Raw genomic sequence first — 19094 nt, forward strand, 5'->3', positions numbered from 1 at the left:
ACACCTGGAGGAATGCAGCGATTACCTTTGAGCGATCCCCCGTTGATGAAAGCGCGGCTGCTTATTTTTATCGGATATAACGGGTGAACGCGCGCGTGTTGCAGCAGCTGTGTGCGGCGAGCGTGCATATCTTGGTTGCTATCGTTCGTCTATCTGTACACACGTATATAGAATAGCGATATAGGAAAGGAGGATCGTTGCCAACCACGGATAGTTGCACACTGTCCCCATGGAGGGAAAGCCTTGTCTCCCCAGCTGACCCTTCGCGCATACCCATTGTAACTTGCAACATTCCAACTGGCGCACGTCTCACGACAGACTCGGCACTAGCGATTAATTGAGATGACATAGCCGCTTATTAGCATGACGTTGCAATATGCAAGTTGCTTCCATCCATGCGGCGCAAGTCAATATTCTCCCTTCAATTCCAATCACAAATATAGCCAATCCTATCTTGGTATAGTTTACATATATCATATTACATTTTTAATACACTTCGATTTTTCATTAAAAAAGAATAAAAGAAAGGCTGCCTTTACGTATTCTATTGTTAAACTCTAACAATTATTAATTACTTCATGTCGTTTAATTTAAGCAAAGTTTCGACAATATAACGGTCAATTTTTCTTTTCCGATTTTATTCGTTTTTATTTATTAATTTTTCTTTCAGATTAATGATGAGCCACATGAATGACGAGAAAGAAATGTATTACATTGTGTATAGAAAAATTGATTATATTATAAGTTATTTTAAATTTCAAAAAATATTCTGTGTTTTCAACAACAAAAAAATGAGACAAATATATCTGTCTAATCTTGTATTACATAAGCATTTAAGAATTAATATACATATATAAGCATATTTCAGATAAAATATTTTTTATATAGGTATTACTTGAGACATACGGTTTCTTTAATATAAGTTTAATTTGAGAAGCTATTATAAGGGGTGACTATTATAGCGCGCGACTTGTTATTAAATTACTCCCGTGACCCGCAATTAGAATAATCAATGTAATTTCCATCTTGAGGGACAAATGTTATATCTACATTCAGGCACCTTATACATATATTCAACTCGAAGCCAAGAGAGAGAGAGAGAGAGAGAGAGAGAAATCATCAACGAAATAATTACGCGAGAATTTCTCATTTGCGAATGGATACAAGGATATCTCGTTTTATACTTATTAATTATGTATAATATTCTTCCTTAACGCGCGCAGCTTAATAAAGAAAATACTTAAGTCTCTCTCTGTAAACATACATTTAAAAAGCTGATTTTTTCTTTTAAAAATATGGCATGAGAAAAAAATGATAATATTTATAGTTTCTTTTTATATTATAAGTAATATAATCTATATATAAATTTTTAATTGGCCAATAAATATAACACATTTTATTAAGCTTAAAAAATATAAATGCAATAATTGGCATCGTAGAATAGTATAATAAATCAAGTGAGTGATTAATCAGATTCATGCAAATATGCAGATATTTTCGATGAAAGATGGTACATATATCGATTATATATATATATCGCTCAATAGATACGGTGTTCTTCGTCGACGCGATGTTTCTAGCTGACGCTCGAATTTCGGAGAAATTTAATGACGTTAGCGATGACACGTTCCAGTAGGAAGAGGGAAACATGCATGTATTAAATTCGCGCATAAACCGCGGATAAACGTATTTGGCGCGAAGCGATGAAATGTATTAATTTCAGTATTGATTGACAAACGCTAATCTATTAGGCGTATGTCAACAAGTACTTTGCTACGACCGATGAAAATCATGCTTTGCGATTAAGATCCATTATCGGGAAACGGCAGGCGATTACCGACACATGTGTATATAATTGTCATTTCCATTCTACAACAAATATTATCTACAGCAGAACGCTGCGACGTTTTTGACATTTTGACAGATACGGAAAATCGTGCTTCAATCAACTCGATCGGAAGATAATGTCGCAAGAGAAACGAACTAGTTTTTGTGTATATACATCTTAGAGACGCCAAGCTGACGTTCTTTAATATAAAGTTATACGCTTTTTATACATCGCTTTTTCGTACAACTCTGTCGTTTTGTATGTAGGTGAATGACATTCTAGAAAAGGATTGCGTAAATATCTATATGTGAAATTTCTTATTCTAGACGAGTTGCAAGCTTGCAGATATGAAGATGCTTCTTTCACGTATATATTAATAAAATGTATTTGTTAACGGAAATATTGTTTTGCATAAGTAAAAAGCGTAGGGGAATATGATAAGATATCCATTCTTCTTTTCTGTATTATTTTTAATCAAGCAATTTTGAAATACAAACAAATGAAACGTAAATAACAAAGTTTTTTTTTCATTTTGCCGGAGGGGATATTGAAAATATTAGAAATGTGGATGCGCATGCGAGAAAGCTTCTCGAGAACGCTACCGTGCAATATGTGTGAGGTAAACATTGGTTTCACGCTTCGATATATCTCTTTTACAACATATACGTACATTTATGTCTGATATGCATCGGACAATGCTCTTCGAGGAATGCATCTACCCTTCCGCGCGTCTAACGTTTACATACCGAGAGAGATGGATAGAAAGAGAGTGAGAGAGAGAGAGAGAATAATATTCTCTGAGAGAAATTCGTACGAACTATCTCGTAGCTATCTTTGCTTTCTTGAGTTATGCGATCAATAAAGTTTGTTTTGTTGCTACATCACATTAAAAGGCTATTGTTTTTTTGAATATTTGCCCTTATTTGGACATCAAGCTTGATCTAAGAATCGCTTGTAATAAATTTTTAATTTTTCAATTTTATTTTGTTTATATCTTTATGTTATCACTACGGTTTAATATTTCTATTTCAAATCTCTTTGTTTTACGCCGATTACACTAGACTGGAAATTAAACTCGGATTCTTTCGCTTGTTAATCGACTTCCACTAAGAAAACTCTATTTAGATCCCCGGACATTGCATTACGCGCGCACATTAATCCCTCGATTTACGGTGCGTGTTGCAAAGACGAGGCTCGATGCTCTCGATTATAGATAACGATCGGCGAGAAAGTGCGAAGAAACATTTCGTACCGCGGGAGAAAATGTCCCTTCCTCCGTATACGACCTGAAATACGACGGCCCGGCCCGTTTAATCGATTCGGCACATTAGCGGTACACGGTTCCGCCGCTATTAAATCAGCCGAGCGAGGAGGAAGGAACGCGAACGATTTTCATCGATTGTCGGAATTCCGCTGTGCATCCATCGGTCTATCTCGCGAACCCCTCCGGCGAGCGATTTCCCGGCGATGAACAAGCATTGCGGAAAATCGGTAGCCGACCTAGTAGACCGAGCATAGATACAGTTTAGAAAGGCGAGTGATTCTTCCGAGCAAAAGCGACCCCGCCCCGCCGTTCGCCTTTCACAAGAGAACCAATTTCTCGACTACACTTCATAGAATCATTTTGATTCTTTCATCTATCGAGTCTTTACTTGCTACAACAAGAACTAAATTTTTTATGAGCACTGTTCCCTCTGAAGGAAACGGTCGGTTTCTATACGAACTTTCGTAAAAATCTAACATAAGCCTTCGATATATATAAAAATAGAAAAAAGATTAAGAATAAATAAAAAAATTATACGATAAAACTTTTCGGCAAATTTTTCTCGCGCGAAGAAAGGGATTTATTTTAATCTTCAAATTCAAGATTAAAATTCTAAATTGATTCTACATTAAAAGTTACAAGCTATACTTTGATATTAACTTTATAAATATATGTCGATATTTATTGGATGCATATTATATTAAAACTAAATTTTTATGCACATTCGTTTGCCTATTAGATATTTAATCACGTTCTAATCATAAAATCTCATTGTTACATATACATTCATGTAATTAACAAATCTCTCATTTATCTTGTAAGAAATATGAATACTTGAGATTTATACATTTTATTGTTCGCGTGCTATGATAAAAGTGCCATATTAAGGATAATAAAGCACTTTCCTTTGAAAATTATTCATTAGCACTGCTTTGCGATTTTCTTATATCTCTACAATTAATTACTAATTGTCGCTTTGTGTGAAAGTTAATGTCATTATTATCATTATTTGATATTCTTAGATATGGATAGTACATGAAATATATATTTAATAAATATTCTACTTATCTCGTTAATTATAATTCTGCGAGAACATTCTTATATCTGCAATGTTTTTATTTTAGATTAAAATTGTGTAAAAAAAAACTAAAAATTTTAAATCTAATGGAGAATATCCATTAACTCTCATATTACCATAACATCCTGATTAGATGTTATTTAAAAAAAATTCAAATTAATAAACTCTCTCTCTCTCTCTCTCTCTCTCTCTCTCTTATAAAAAATATTTTTATAGAATATATAATAAATATATATATATATATTCTTTAGACAGAGAAGAAAAGATATATAATATCTTTAGAAATTTATTAAGAAAAAAAAATGTAAATTTATTAGACACATAGAAAGCAACAATAAAATTCGTCTATTACTTGAATGTTTTTGATGAAATACCGAGGTTTAATCAAAAATGGATCCATTATAAACTCGACGATTAACGATTGCTTCTTTTATCTCGCAGATCTGCCGCAGTCGCAACCAATATCGTACAATGGATGTCGAAACCGGGGCCATTCTGGCCCTGCAAATATTGGCGCTATGCTCGATAGTAGCGGCTCTATTGGCCTATCTGATGCGACAATCCAGGAATGCCACTGATGAGTACGAGTCGCGTAACAAACGTCACGTACTTGTTACCAGCTGTGATACATGCGTAGGCCTGCAAATCGCCCTTGCACTCTACGAAACTGGTTACAAGGTAATAACGATCTCAGGAAGTGGAGGAAGTGAAGGAAGAGTATGCATCTCTGCTATAAATTACTAGCGCTACGTAAACTGCGCCGTATATTCGCCCTTCCTCCGCGTTATATCACGACCGCCGATATTCTGCGGCTGGTAAATATTCAAACTTGGATGAGAGAGAGAGAGAGAGAGAGAGAGAGAGAGAAGTAGAGAGAGAAAACCGCGCTGAATGTCGAAGGCTGCGCAAAATAACGGCTCACAGCTTTATTGCGTGGGAACCGTACTGATTATGAATGTTTTTGTTGTTACATCAACTAGTGGGCAACTTTAGACAGATATTATATTATCATAACTGAGTATATGTTACTACTATACATACATGTATATTCAAATTCTTCGTAATAATTAACAATTAAATCAAAGTAATTATTTTGACTATATCTTCATCTTGAATTTTCAATGGTGAATGCAATTTGTGAACAAATTATTTAATTTTGTTCTTACTTTTTTCTCTATACAAGAGATGAGAAATTAGCTCTGCGAATAGCTGACAGTTTTCTCGAGCATGTTAGCATTACAATGGATAGGCGTCAGACATCCTCTCGTATGCTCGCTCTTTTTCCGGTTGTGCGGCCAAAGTTGAGCGGTGACGTACAACATGATGACAACCGTTGAAACGCAATATCTCGCGGCCTCACGTCAGAATTCCTATTATCCCTTCGAACATGCAACATATTTCAAATTGTCGAAGTCCGGACTCCAAATTAGTTTCCTTGTGTCAAGGGAGCGGAACATCGGTGAGCTCTTAAATCAGTTCTGCCGACAATCCCTCGACGGGTATTCACGTATTCATCGGTCTCGCCGAGTATATCGCATCATCATTCAAGAGCTGCTCAATCAAAGATTGCCACTAAAAGATGGATATTCGGCAAAGTCGGATTCTATCCAGATAGAAACTTGCGAAACATATTTGATACTGATCATGTGAAAGCTCTAGCCTTTTGAATCAAATATACATCTTCTTGAAATTATATACATCTTCAATATTAGCTGTCTAAAAAGATATAATACTAATATGCGTGCGAGGCAATAATTTCATTTTTCGTGATCTATGTATATAGTATAGTAGTATATGTGAAATTTAATAATTTAATTTCACTTTTGAAAATTCAATAATGAGACTAACTTTACGTTACCTAAATGTTTACGGCTTTTTTTTTACATTTATATTAATATGTAATTTTATCTAGTTTCATTAATTAACGATTTGCAATCAATCACTTACGTCATTCGCGTGGTTCCTACTAACAGAACAATAAGTATGCATTATAAATTAAAACTGAACGGTATACGAAAACTTTCATGTACGACAACTTACAAAGACAAAATTAATGTAGGTCATCTGCGAACGGTTCCAATTGTGGTTCGATTGTTCAACGTGTCTAAAATTCGAGCTTTGGATTACCTCCATTACCTTTTGTGCACCAAGAGTCGCATACGTCAAACGACCGCAGCTGATTTACGCGAAGACCGTTAAATAATTTAATTGGTTTTCGCGATTAATAACTCAAAGCAGTATTAAGCGGATATAGAAAACTGCTTTAAAAAATGCCATTTAAAATAAAAGAACATTTAAAAAAGTCAAAGTTTCTTGAAGTTATATAAAATAAACACACATATTTATCACATTTAATGCCGGACAATATATATATATAATAAGGTTATTAAATAAAAATTTTGAAAACCATTCAAATGATAACAGTAATATATTATGAATAAATTACTTTATCTAATATATTTTATTAAATTGTTTAATGTATTTTTGCATAAACATACTTTATATAATAATAATATTTATTTTAAAGTTGATTGTATCTAACAGTGTGATCGAGATTTTAACCAAACGCTAGCATCAAATTTACAAATTTACAAAAACAGCAATGTCAAGCAAGGTCTAAAAAAATTTCAAGTTTTTTTATCTAAGATCCTGTTCATTGGTCATAAACGAGCTCATGTGTCATTTAACATGACTTATTAGCGTCAAAGCATTACGTTATCGAGCGGTGTCGATATATAACGGAGTGGCACGTGGGATTGCGGCGACGATGGGCTTTCAAAACATATGTGATGTCATGTTCTTCACCTCTGCGATAGGTTTTCGCGGGTCTGCTGGACCCAACGGGCGACTCGCCGTCGGTCAAAATCCTGAAGGCGATCGAATCGGAACGGCAGAAAGAGAGCGAATCCGAAAGTGCGAGTGACAATAATCCACAGCAACCGGAAGCTCATGCTCGCGGTCAAATCGTCCCATTGGAGCTGGATCCGACGAGAGAGGACAGTTTGCGCGCTTGTTTGGACGCTGTCAGGGCGAAACTTCCAGCCGGCGAAGATGGCAAGACATTTTTTTAATTAATCTAGTCCGGTTTCTTCGGATAATAAAATTGAGTAAAGTTAGCAGAGAGATAACTGCATATTTCTTTTTATATTGTAATATTGACTAAAATAAAATTAATAAAGATTTGTTGATTTGAGAACAAAATTAATCGATGAGTAAATAAATATGAATTTTACTATATATGATTTAAGAAATTTTACCGGGATTTGATATTTATTACAGTATATTATCGTGTATATATATATATGTATATGTATATATAATTAGTAGAAAAAATGAGCTGATTATAAAGTAAATCTTTTATTTTGTATTTATTTCTCGAAATAAATTAATTCTGAAGAGAAACCGCACATTACATAAGTATTCAAATTAACATAAGATAAAGTGGAAAGAGTCTTTAAATAAAAATTTTAGCATTTTTTTTATGTCACTTTTTCGGGAAAACCTTAATTACTCTCTCATATTGTGAAGATGTTAGTCAATGTTGTACTTTTGTACTACATATATAGATTATGTAAATGACTCATTTATATGTAATTTATGTAGAAAGTGCATCGTTTATGTAAACAACGCTTTTAATAGTAATGCTTTTTTCTTGCTTTAGTTTTGCTTTAGTTTATAATTACTTCCTTGACGTTACAGGATTGGCGGTTATCGCATATATTAAAGCCATTCTGATATCGGTATTAAAATCATCGTTGAAAATTAATTTCTACTTTTTATCTACAATATTTGTCTACAAGTTATAGAATAATTTAATATTTTTGCTAGTCTATAGATGAGTGCAATATGGAAACAAAAAACAATTTGCTTATTTAATTTTTATAATCTCCGATCATATATAATAATTTATAAGTTATGTGTGAAAATTTATATAGATTTAATATTATAAAATACATAAATTTATATATGTCATTTTATTAATACTCTAAATATAAAATACAGTCTTTTCTTTTTATCTCTATGGTTTATTATGTATATGTATTTGCATGATATTACAAATTTTGGAACAAAGTATTTAAGACAAGAGATCAAAGCAAAATTTTCAAAAATTTTAAATAAATTTTTATCTCTTTCAATGATGATCTTGAGCAAATTTTTATCTGACAAGCATTTGCATAGATTACATGATATATCTCGCACGATATTCGTATATAATACAATAGAAGTGTAATGGAAGAACACGATATAATATTTCTTTCATCGCGCAGAATAAATAAGCGCAAACGTCAGATTCGTAGATCTCTGCTATTCGTTACCTCCGCGAAGCTGTCAGGCAAACATGTTTCTTGTGAAAAAATGAAAAGAAAGCGCATCGAATACGTACATTTATTTAATGTTAGTTAATGTTAGTATAGGTAAATGGAAATATATTTTCATGATCATAAAAGTCATACTTATAATCGGAGATGCAATTTCAGATGCTCAATATCATTAGAAATCCTAATTACTCGCGATTCCTCGTTACTGGCTGTAATGTTATCGTTAGCGCTAAATCAAGACGAACGAAATTTAAGTTCGGTAAAATAAACTTCCGACCACTTCGTTTCTGCACCATCCGAAGACGATCGCTTTAAGTACGTCCAAGTGCTGAACTTCACTTAATTGCAGGTCTCTGGGCGGTCGTGCACACGGGCGGCTTGGTATTACCAGGTGTCATAGAGAAACAGACCAGCTCGATGTGGGAATCCATGTTGCGTCATAATCTGGTCGCTCCACTCAGAACAGCCAGAGTATTCATTCCTCTTTTGCGTATTAAGAGAGGTTCGTTAAATATATTTATTATTAATATTAAAGAAACCGTTGTCTGCCGCTATATGAAAGACTAAGAGTTTTTCATCTTACGCTTCAAAGAAAATAATTGTTTTCTGAATAACGAGAAATATTTTTTTCAATTATATCGCTAATATCGCAATTAAAATTTTTTAATCAACGTAGAGTTAAAATTTTTGCTTCTCGAGAAAGTGGGCCGCTCCTTTGAAAGCCGCGATATTGCATAATAGCGTGTTTCTGCCTCGTACAATAAAGTAAAGCATCCGAGACTGATTATTCAACGGTATAGAAAAACCGTGCTATTCATTCTTTAAGCTACTTATGAAAAATATCTGTTCCCGCAAGGCCGCATCGTTCTTTTGGGTGACTCCGAGACGAGCTACGGCAGCAAGACGGGCTCCGGATTAGTGGCGTTCAGCGCATCTCGTCGAGCCGTGGAAGGTGCCGCCGAAGCGTTAAAAAGCGAATTACATTCCTCGGGCGTCGACGTTGTGCTTTTAAAACCGCCGCTCGTGAATCCCGTCATTCTTTATGCACCGCCCGTTCTCAAGACGTAAGTGCCTACCAAGTATCATTAGCTTATGATGCCTTGTTTTCGCGACTAACAAAGACGTTAAGTCGGTTACATAGGCAGGCGGGCAACGTGTCTAAAAGTTTTGCAAGCTGCTTCATAGTTTCGAGATTTCAATCTCTCTTTCTCTTTCTTTCTCTATCTCTATATATCTGTTTTTCAGACGCATCTAATTCTCGTTAATTCCAATTTTAGAAATTTGACTGTTATTCAGAACCAATTATTCTTGAATTAATTACATTTAAAAGTGTAATAATTATAATATAGTAAAAGATATCATTTTCTCTTCCTAGTATTGATAAACGACGAAGAAAATATGGTCTTGTCTGTCGAAAATTAAATTCCAATCCAGAGAGCGTTAATATTACAAAGTCTTTAAAGTTTGTCTGCCTGCTGTGTCAATGCGACCCGGCTTATGATGGAATTGGCTCTTACGAAGAGTATTAAATTATTTGCAGAGCTCCAGACGTGGAGTCTGGTGTAACAGCCTCGGAAGGGACGTGGACCGCTCCTCTATCGATTCATTCCATACAGAACGCCCTGATTCCTGCAATTACAGCGTCATGTCCTCTGAGCGTTTACGATATGTCCGTCAAGCCGCGGCTTTTCTGTCGATAATCTCATATTATATTGTGTAAAAATAAAAAATATTGCAGAATGTAATAACGCGGAGGATTTCTTAAACCGATTGCGTAGTACACGATATACAATCGGGTATAGAAAGTACGGTAGATGCACGTTTTCTGTGCGGTGTCATTTGCATGGCGCTGACATGCCATTCTGCATGCCCTAAAGCCCTACGGCATCATAACCGAGATTTTTCTCTCGCTTTCCACGTATCAAGATTGTCATTCTCTCACATGTTCATCTCACATGCAATAACAGTTTCAAATTCTTGCTGGTTCTCCATCCATTGTGTATCATATCTGCTGTCGCGTTCTGTATCGATTCGAACAGATGTTTAATAAAACAGCCAGTAATCTTCGTCACCGATATAGAATAAGTTTGTCTTACGAATAACTTTCTCTTAATATTGTGCGTTTTTCGTTTCAAAGTAATTCTAATGCAATTTATAAGAATAAAATTATCCAAGAAATAACTACTATGTTTTCGTATATTTTGAAGCTAGTAGATTGAAACTGGTAAGTTTATCTTCGATCGCGATGTTTAAATATTTGATTGTGTGTTACGATTTCACGAAGTGTATATGTATTCAAGAGGTTGAAACGGAAAATGTGTTTTACGTGAGAGATTCTATACAGAATTAGAAATGTTTTCACTCCTACATGTATAAATACATCAATCTATAATGTAATATACATAGAATTTCCAATCAAAAACAGAATATCTGAAGAATTTCCCTAAGTTTGAAAATACGAGAAAGATATCAAAGATATAATTTATATGATTTGTATAATTTGAAAAATAAGTGTGATGCAAGATATTTTATGATTATTATTTAAACATTTTTTAAATCAATCACGTTCTTTTTAAATAGAAAAATAATATTTTCACCCTCACCTTTCTTATACCTTATAGCTGACACTAAAACGAATTTATTCTGCGCCATAAAGATTCTTTCCTTTCTTTACATTTGCCTCTAAATTATATAAATTACATTTTTAATATTCGTCGTATCTTTAAATTTACAAGAGTTATTCAAATATATTATTTCCCTATATGATTGTCAGCCCTTCATGGAAACAATTTGTGTCTACAAAGCATTATTAAAATTGAATCTTTTGTCAATAAATTTATTTTTATGTTAAAACCATAAAATGTATACAGAATTGGCACAAAATGAATTGTAATGGAAATAGAAAGAAATCTGTATGTACACACAATATTTTTTCTGCGATTACACGTATAACATTGATACTTTTGTATATATGTTTTATCAAATTATACATATAAAATAATTTAGAAAAGCTTTTATGTATATATACTGTTTTATATAACGGTGATAGAAATATTTGAAATATAACTTATTTTTGCTATCTGTAATATATACAAATAATCTTCGATAATTAACTTTACTCTGCTTTTAGCTCTGCTTATAAAATTTATCGTTTTTTGCAAGAAAATTGTATAACCGATAAATGTGAGAGTTGCTGCTTAACTCAAAATTACGTTCACTTTATTTAAGCGACAGTTGACTGTAATTTTCAAATGGAGTATTTAGCAAAACCCGATCGAAATACTATGTAACATCTTACGTAAAGAATGTCCATATTCTGAATATGTATATGTACTTTTTTCGAATAATTATAATTTTGTAATTAAACAAAAGTATATATATTTTATTTTATTAAACACTCTCTACGTTGGATACGTATAATCCTCGTGACTTCGATTGTCTATTATAGCACGAAAAATAATAATTCGTTGTGATAAAATATTTTTACTCGTTCAATGCTCGCTTAATTTGCGCGATATTTTGCTGGTGACAGTCAATTTTATAATTCGCTGGACGATCGTAATTATTCTGTTCGCGATACACAACTGGTAGTAATTAGAAGCTGCATATGTATTACTTTCGCATTGGCGGCAGTAGTTTCCATCACGAGTTTCGCGGATAACTTGCCAAACAACATTGTGAATAATTAATTTGTATGTAGCTTGTTGCGCAATGCGAATAATAAAATTTCGAAGTAAGATTAACGCGGCGCATAATGTTCTATGCATATACATCAAGCGTAAGTAATATTGCGCTTGTTATTACGTTGTCCTGACTACGCGCGGGAAATTAACGAATCTGCCTGTCGCTTCTGAGTTTCGCACAGAGTCGGAAAAGCAATGGCATTGAAAAATTGCGTGATTCAAGAACGGACCGAGTGATTGAAAATTCTGCTGGCGCTTTCTCTGTGCGAGCAAAAGTCTCTGACTCGTTGACATGATTGTGATTGCGTTATTCCTACGGTAGCGCAAATGAAAAATATTAATTGATTAATTCGGAAATTAATACGTAATAAGTAATTCCACAAAATGTCGTCGAAATCAATTGCATATCACCATAATTATTACAAAGTATATAATCTTCTCTATTGAAGAATCTAAAAAGATACATCCACTTTTTTAAAAAGGCATGTGAAAAAGACATGTTAAAACTTTCTTGAATTTCAAAGAATAAGATTAAAACTATAGGAAAATGTAATAATTATACATATATATAATATATAAAATAAAAATTTAGTCTATTTTTTAATTAATTTACATTACATATCAGTAATCTTCTAACAATAAATATTCTGGGGTATGTCGTCTTTTATTGTTGCAATTTCGAAAGTTGTCTATCATAAATATACAAGTTATTTCTCAAACTCGCGTGAAATTGATTAGCTATTCCAATCAGAAATTATCTGGATGAAACGCATTAATAATCACGCTCGAAATTCATAGCTCTGACAAAAGGTACTGTTATTGATCATTATGTTAGAACAGATATTTGACATACAATCTCATTGACAGATTACAATTCTATCAATGTCGCATACATCACACGAGTGCATGCCAATCAGAAAGAGAAAGACAAGAAGAGAGAGAGAAAAACGCAATAAATTCTCAATAAATTATATTGCAGTATATCTGGCTATTCAACCGATGTATTGACACACGTTTGTTTTGCTGTTTACAGTCTCGGTTGTGTTTTATCGTTTATTAATTTTACAGCTCTAAAATGTTTATAATTCTCTCTCCTTTTTGTATCAAACCTCAAATCGATAAAATTCAACTGAACTGACAAATTAGAAATCATCGAATTTTACAAATAGTTATTGTATCGCATTATCAGAATATTTCAAGAAATTTTTTCGTTTTTTATTCAAGAACTAAAAAAAATTCTTTTACTAGTAAAAAAAGGTCTTATTCTAATAAAAACAATTTCCTTCCGATGTACACTACACTGTTTTTTTTTTTTTTTTTTTTTTTTTTTTTTTTTTTTTCCATATTTGAAGAAAGTCTTAAAGTATACGAGACATTAAGAATTTATATCCAAGTCTTCTATTTATTCCTACACTGTTTGTATAATAAAAAGCTCTGATAGACCAAGACTAGAAATAGACCATAAAAATTAGTATATATTATATACATTTATTATTTCCAAGCCATTACTTCCTCGTAAAATCGCTACGTTAATTCGCATCTGGCAGTGACGAAGATCGGAGTTGTGCCGGGAGTTTATTGTTTCAAAGAATTATTATCATTTCCCTGACCTGACCGATCACACATCTCTCACAGCGCGGAATCGGGACCAATCGCAGGCAAACGAATTAATGGTTTAAAGGGACCATTTTTGGCTATTCGCAGGGGTAGTCGTCGCTGTATAAAACGATCCCTCGTTCTTTTTGCTTTTGAAACAAGTCCATCGGCGGTTTTCGTAAAGGAAGAAGCATGGCCTTTGTGAAGGTAAACTAAAGTCGATAGTACGGTATTCGTTACCGCGAGTTGATACGTTACGGACACGAACGCGAAACGCGTTACACACTACGGCGGACGCTTTGAACGCAAGGGAAATTCCTGTTGTTAGCAGGTCGGTCGAAGGCATGCACACGTCGTTTATAATTACGTATTCTTGCGAACAAAATTGTGTAGAAGGTGTTGCGAATCTTTTGTGCGCACGTTACGGTCGATGATGTCGGAATAATTGCGGATTCCGGAAGGTACTACTGTAGAAAATGTTACGATGCGCGAAATTTGCCGCACCAAAAGTGAGTTTTAGTTCAACAACCGTTATATAAAGCGATGAAATAACGATTAAGAGGAAAATATAATATATTCAATAAATCAAATTCAATTCAAAATTATAAATCAATTGCTAACATAAAAAATATAAGTGTTAATGTAATTGAAATCAATAAGCATTAGCTCTAAATAATAAATAAGTTTCTATAAAATTCTGTATATGTTAATCAATAATAAGTAATAAATGTTACATTGCATTAAAATCGTGATTTATATACTCGAATACTAATGATAATTGCATTAAAATTTTATTGCAAATAATTATTATAATATAATATCATATTGATAAAAATATTATAGAATAATGTTAATGTGTATACGTTTCTCACAGATATACAATATAATATTTATTAGCTTTAAATAATAAATTGTTTTCTAAAAAATTTTATATATGTATAATATTTCAAAATTTCGAAATTAAACCACAAAATGTTTTGCCGTAATTAGAAAAATGGCATTATCTTATTTAAAGTTTTCAGCATTCTTGCCTACAATATTTGTGCAGTACATGTAGCAATTTCTTTTAAGATCAAAATATATAGATTAAATAAGAACTTAAGAAAGCAATATTGTATAATGGTTATGCTTGGTGAGAGAAGATTGCATAAAAAAATGCTCTATCCATCTTCATAAGATCATTTATAAAACGTTACAATACAAACTTATCGATCTTTCGTTCGTCTCTCATAGAGATGCTTCTTTATTTTATAAGTTAAGTGAATGAAAAAGGTCAGATTAAAAATAATACAATGAAGCAAAATGAATATAATATACTATAATTTAAAACAATATTTAATGTACGTAGTAAATCGAAAAATATTCCACTAATGATGAAATTATAATAAAGCTCGCATCTTTCGAGTAGCCAGAAATTTCTTCGAATGACACATTTTACCGCGAGAAAGCTCTCTCTTTGATATCCAATTTGCGGGAAGTGGACGAATATTAACCTTTTATGATCTCCGCGCTCGGGCAAAAGACTACAATGTGAAGAATAACACGAAGAGCTCAGCACTTTTACCTGGCCCCGGGCGAGAAACGCCGGTCCCCCAGCTACAACTCGGTCGGATCGATCCAATTTCAAGTTTCGCCGATCTCATTGACCGACGAAGGGCGGATCGCGAAAGCTTCCGTAAAACGAATCGCCGGTACCATGCCGCGTTGAACAAAGTATCGCGCAGTCGTGGCCGTAAAGTACGAGCGCGGCGTGTTTTGGAGGTCTTTATGTGGTCGGTAAAAGCGTCTCTCTCCCTCTCTCTTTCTCTTTCGGGGCACGAGTCAGTTCCGGCGTACATATTCGGGGACGGAAGAATAATGGCAGGTTTTTTGTTTTCGTCCCCTCCGCTAATTTTTTCTATCGCGCCGTAGAGAGCGTCGTAGAGACGATGAAAATGAATTTTGCTTTCCGCGCGCGCGTGGTCCTTTCGATTAGATTTAAAGGATTAACTTTTCCAATTATTCGCGGCCACCAATTTGCCTTTAACAGCGAATGGTACTTCACGGGCAACATTCCCGGCCGCTTACATAGGACGTCTGGATTGTCCCTCGTCGCTTTACAGAAATTGATTGTCCACGTTGCCTTCGTCGCTGTCGTTGTTAAGGAACTTTCCCAGAATGTACGAGAAAGATGCGGTAAGTAAATGTCTCTCTCGCTTAATTCGTGAAATCGATCACTTGAAGAGGCAATTATACCTGTTCATGGAAGAAATATTGATCCTTGTACTCTCACAGGTTAAAAATAATTGATGTAACAACCCCTAATATATATTGCACAACACTGATTCAGGATCAGCGAGGGAGTGCAATGTAACTCGATCTCGCGCTCTTAATTAGAATCTCGAAGTAATTGGATACCGGTTTGGTTCTTAATTAGAACCAGGAGAGGAGAAGGAACAGATTCGTTTTCTTGCCCGAACTTGCGGTTTGTTGAGTACATCCGCTATTTTTCTGGCAGACTTCGCAAAAACGCGAGAGTTTCTTTGCGGTCGCTAATATCCGCGTGCGCCTGTTGAATTTAATTGTGACTGATACTGCGAAAGGAGGATGAAAGTTTATTACGTTCTCGTTGAGAAGCTCGGGCAGCAAAGTCGGCGAATAAAATGCACAGAGCTTACAGCAAAGCTATCCCTATACGACCCGGGAAACGTGTAAATGTCTGCGTGAACGCGAATTTAATTGAAACGTATAGGAACACAAGAGTTTCTATTATATCTTCATTCAGCGTAAATACCATTTCCGTGTGCTCTGTATAAGAAATATCATTACATGTGCATTGGACACCGATAGAAGCAACTACTCTGTTACTTTGACAAATATATCGTCAAAAATGCCACAAATTATGCATTTTCTTCCATGATTGTACAGAAATTAATTAAAAAAACTTTTGATTAATTAGTCAATCTACTTCCAAAGTGAGTATTGAGTACACTCTCGATTGTATACTTAAACTTTCTCAATACTTTTATATGCCATAGAATTAAATTAAACACGTTTTAAAATCTACAATTTTTTACGTGATATAATAAAATAAAAAATATATAGTAAATTTCAAAATCATTAAAGAAAATGCCAACATTATGTCTAACAAGATATATGGTGTTCCAATTTATTTCTATATCAAAATTAAATGTCAGGATCTATTTTTTAATTTTCGAGGTAAAATCCTCTTCCGAAATTCACTCCTGGTTTTACCGCAACAGCGTGATTTCGTTTCATCAGAGCGGCTATACTCATGCTTGATTTCTGCTGACTAAATGCGGCGAGTTGGCCGATCGCTCTCATCAGCAGGGGCCGCAACATGTTTTTATCCAATCACGTTTCCACGCACGCGTCTTCGATCTCTCGAGTCAGCAACGCGACGAACCGTGACGGCGATGGTCCACCGATCCAGACTGTCGAAAAGCGGTAGAAGCGCAAAATTCACCGACAGCAGGCAGGAAAACGAATGCCGAGTCGAGAGAGAGAGAGAGAGAGAGAGAAAGGAGTAAAAGCCGAAATTCCGTGCTTGAACAATCGCGACGAACGGAATTGGGGTCGTTCTATAAGGAGATCGGTTGGTCATTGTGTTATACCGACCCGGGCCCGACCAATTTTGTTGCCAATTTCGTTGCCAATCTCGTTGCCAATCTCGTCGGTTTCTAACGCGGATAATCGCATCGCGCAAACGCTTCGACAATTTCTATTAAGTTCTCTTAACGGGGAGACTACATTTGTGTAGGTTTTCCATTGAGACGGAAACGTTGAAATTCACCGAACGAGCAGCCAAAGCTGACTGCGAAACAACATTTCCGAGCTTATAATCTTCGTCCTCGGTTTCGTCTAACAATCAGTTCAAATTGTTACTGTTACTATCGTTACTATAATAATAAAAGAATAAGCCAAGCGACGTTATAAATGATGAGATAAAAGTTTCTTTTCTCTTATTTTTGAGATAAAAGCAAAACTAATTTTGTCTCGAACGTTTTTAAAGATTAAAAAAAATTAATAATATATGTAAATAAAAGTACACTAGAAGATGCTTAGCAGATCTCATGGCTGGAATTATAGAGCTAAATAATAAATATAGAAAAATATTTCGCATTATCGATTATAAACTTTGTACTATGAAAAATTCCATTATCTTGTTAATATTGAATTTTTTAATTATTTTTAATAATTAATGCTAAGAATTTAATAATTATTCGATAATTGTATTAATAGAGAAATAATATAATGGTCGTATTTTTTAAATTTCACGTTAATTATATTATTGAAGTATAATAATATTTCTCATGCACCTTTCCAGCGAATAGATATCCTTATTCGATACCTCACTGTCTTATATAAAGCCACTGTAATGCCAAACATATTGATCGTGGCTTCTTGCCGTTGATCACTAATCTATTGTAAGATCATGTTATCTATATTAATTATTGGAACAGTGAGTTCGGGCTATTGATTACTCGTTTCAGCTATATTAGGTTAGGCATAAAATATTAAATCATGTTAAACATAACATCGATAATAATTATTATACTGCATAATTTGTTGCTTTGCCAAAACTATATTTGTAAGAACCAGCGCAAATATTATATTGGATCAGTCAAATAATCACAAGAGATAATAAATTAAATCAGATTGAATCATATAAAGAAAACGTAAGCCTTGAATATCATTAATCTGGCATCCCATAAGTGCATACCATACATACGCGCACGCACGAAGGCGATGCAACGTTCCGCGTATAAATGCGCGTTGCAACGCCCGGCGCGGATCGATAATGGTCGCAAATTACTGAAGCAAATGGACGAATTGACGGAGTTGACTGCGTGAAACAGTCTCTTTCTCGGGCATGCGATAGCTTCGAGAGTAGTTAAAATATACTAAATATATAATAAACAACTGGAACTGCTTCGCAAAAAGTGACGGTATATTTAGCGGAAGAATCATGCCAATTGTCTCGCATTTAGCCCGATTTTATTTTAACAACGTACGATAGAAATATCTTTTGATCCACGCAATCGAACAATCGAAGGCTTTACTTTATTTCGTGCATCGGATATGCCCGGTAACATGCGTTCACTTTGTCTTTCTGTCGGCGATGGAGTTATGGATGAGAAATTTAAATCTCTGGTATCAAGCATATCATACGAGTTTAGATCTCACAATTTAGATTTCAATACATATTACACATTTGTAGTGTCGATCGGTTATTGTAATGCGTGGCACAATGTAACGTGATGGAAAAATTCGTGATAATATATGAAGCTACTTGTTACATAAATCTTAAGAATGGTAGCAAAAC

General features: G+C 34.2%; 1 protein-coding gene across 2 annotated transcripts in view; it reads left to right on the top strand.

Annotated features, from left to right (window-relative positions):
- The window catches only part of LOC138931845 (D-beta-hydroxybutyrate dehydrogenase, mitochondrial), a 28245-nt gene that overhangs the window by 7454 nt on the left and 1697 nt on the right, over positions 1–19094 (top strand). Inside the window, exons 2-6 of one of the 2 annotated variants that reach the window (XM_070293022.1) lie at positions 4612–4848; positions 6987–7224; positions 8839–8991; positions 9346–9553; positions 10030–11774. In XM_070293022.1, coding sequence (XP_070149123.1) covers positions 4642–4848; positions 6987–7224; positions 8839–8991; positions 9346–9553; positions 10030–10189 — 966 coding nt within the window. In that variant the 5' untranslated portion in view covers positions 4612–4641 and the 3' untranslated portion in view covers positions 10190–11774. Of the gene's footprint in view, positions 1–4611; positions 4849–6986; positions 7225–8838; positions 8992–9345; positions 9554–10029; positions 11775–19094 lie in introns of those variants that run through there. The other variant, XM_070293024.1, reaches the window with a different exon arrangement.

This window comes from Polyergus mexicanus, unplaced genomic scaffold (assembly GCF_030449975.1).
Source record: "Polyergus mexicanus isolate NDT 795.1 unplaced genomic scaffold, iyPolMexi1.0 SCAF_3, whole genome shotgun sequence".
Lineage (NCBI taxonomy): Eukaryota > Metazoa > Arthropoda > Insecta > Hymenoptera > Formicidae > Polyergus > Polyergus mexicanus.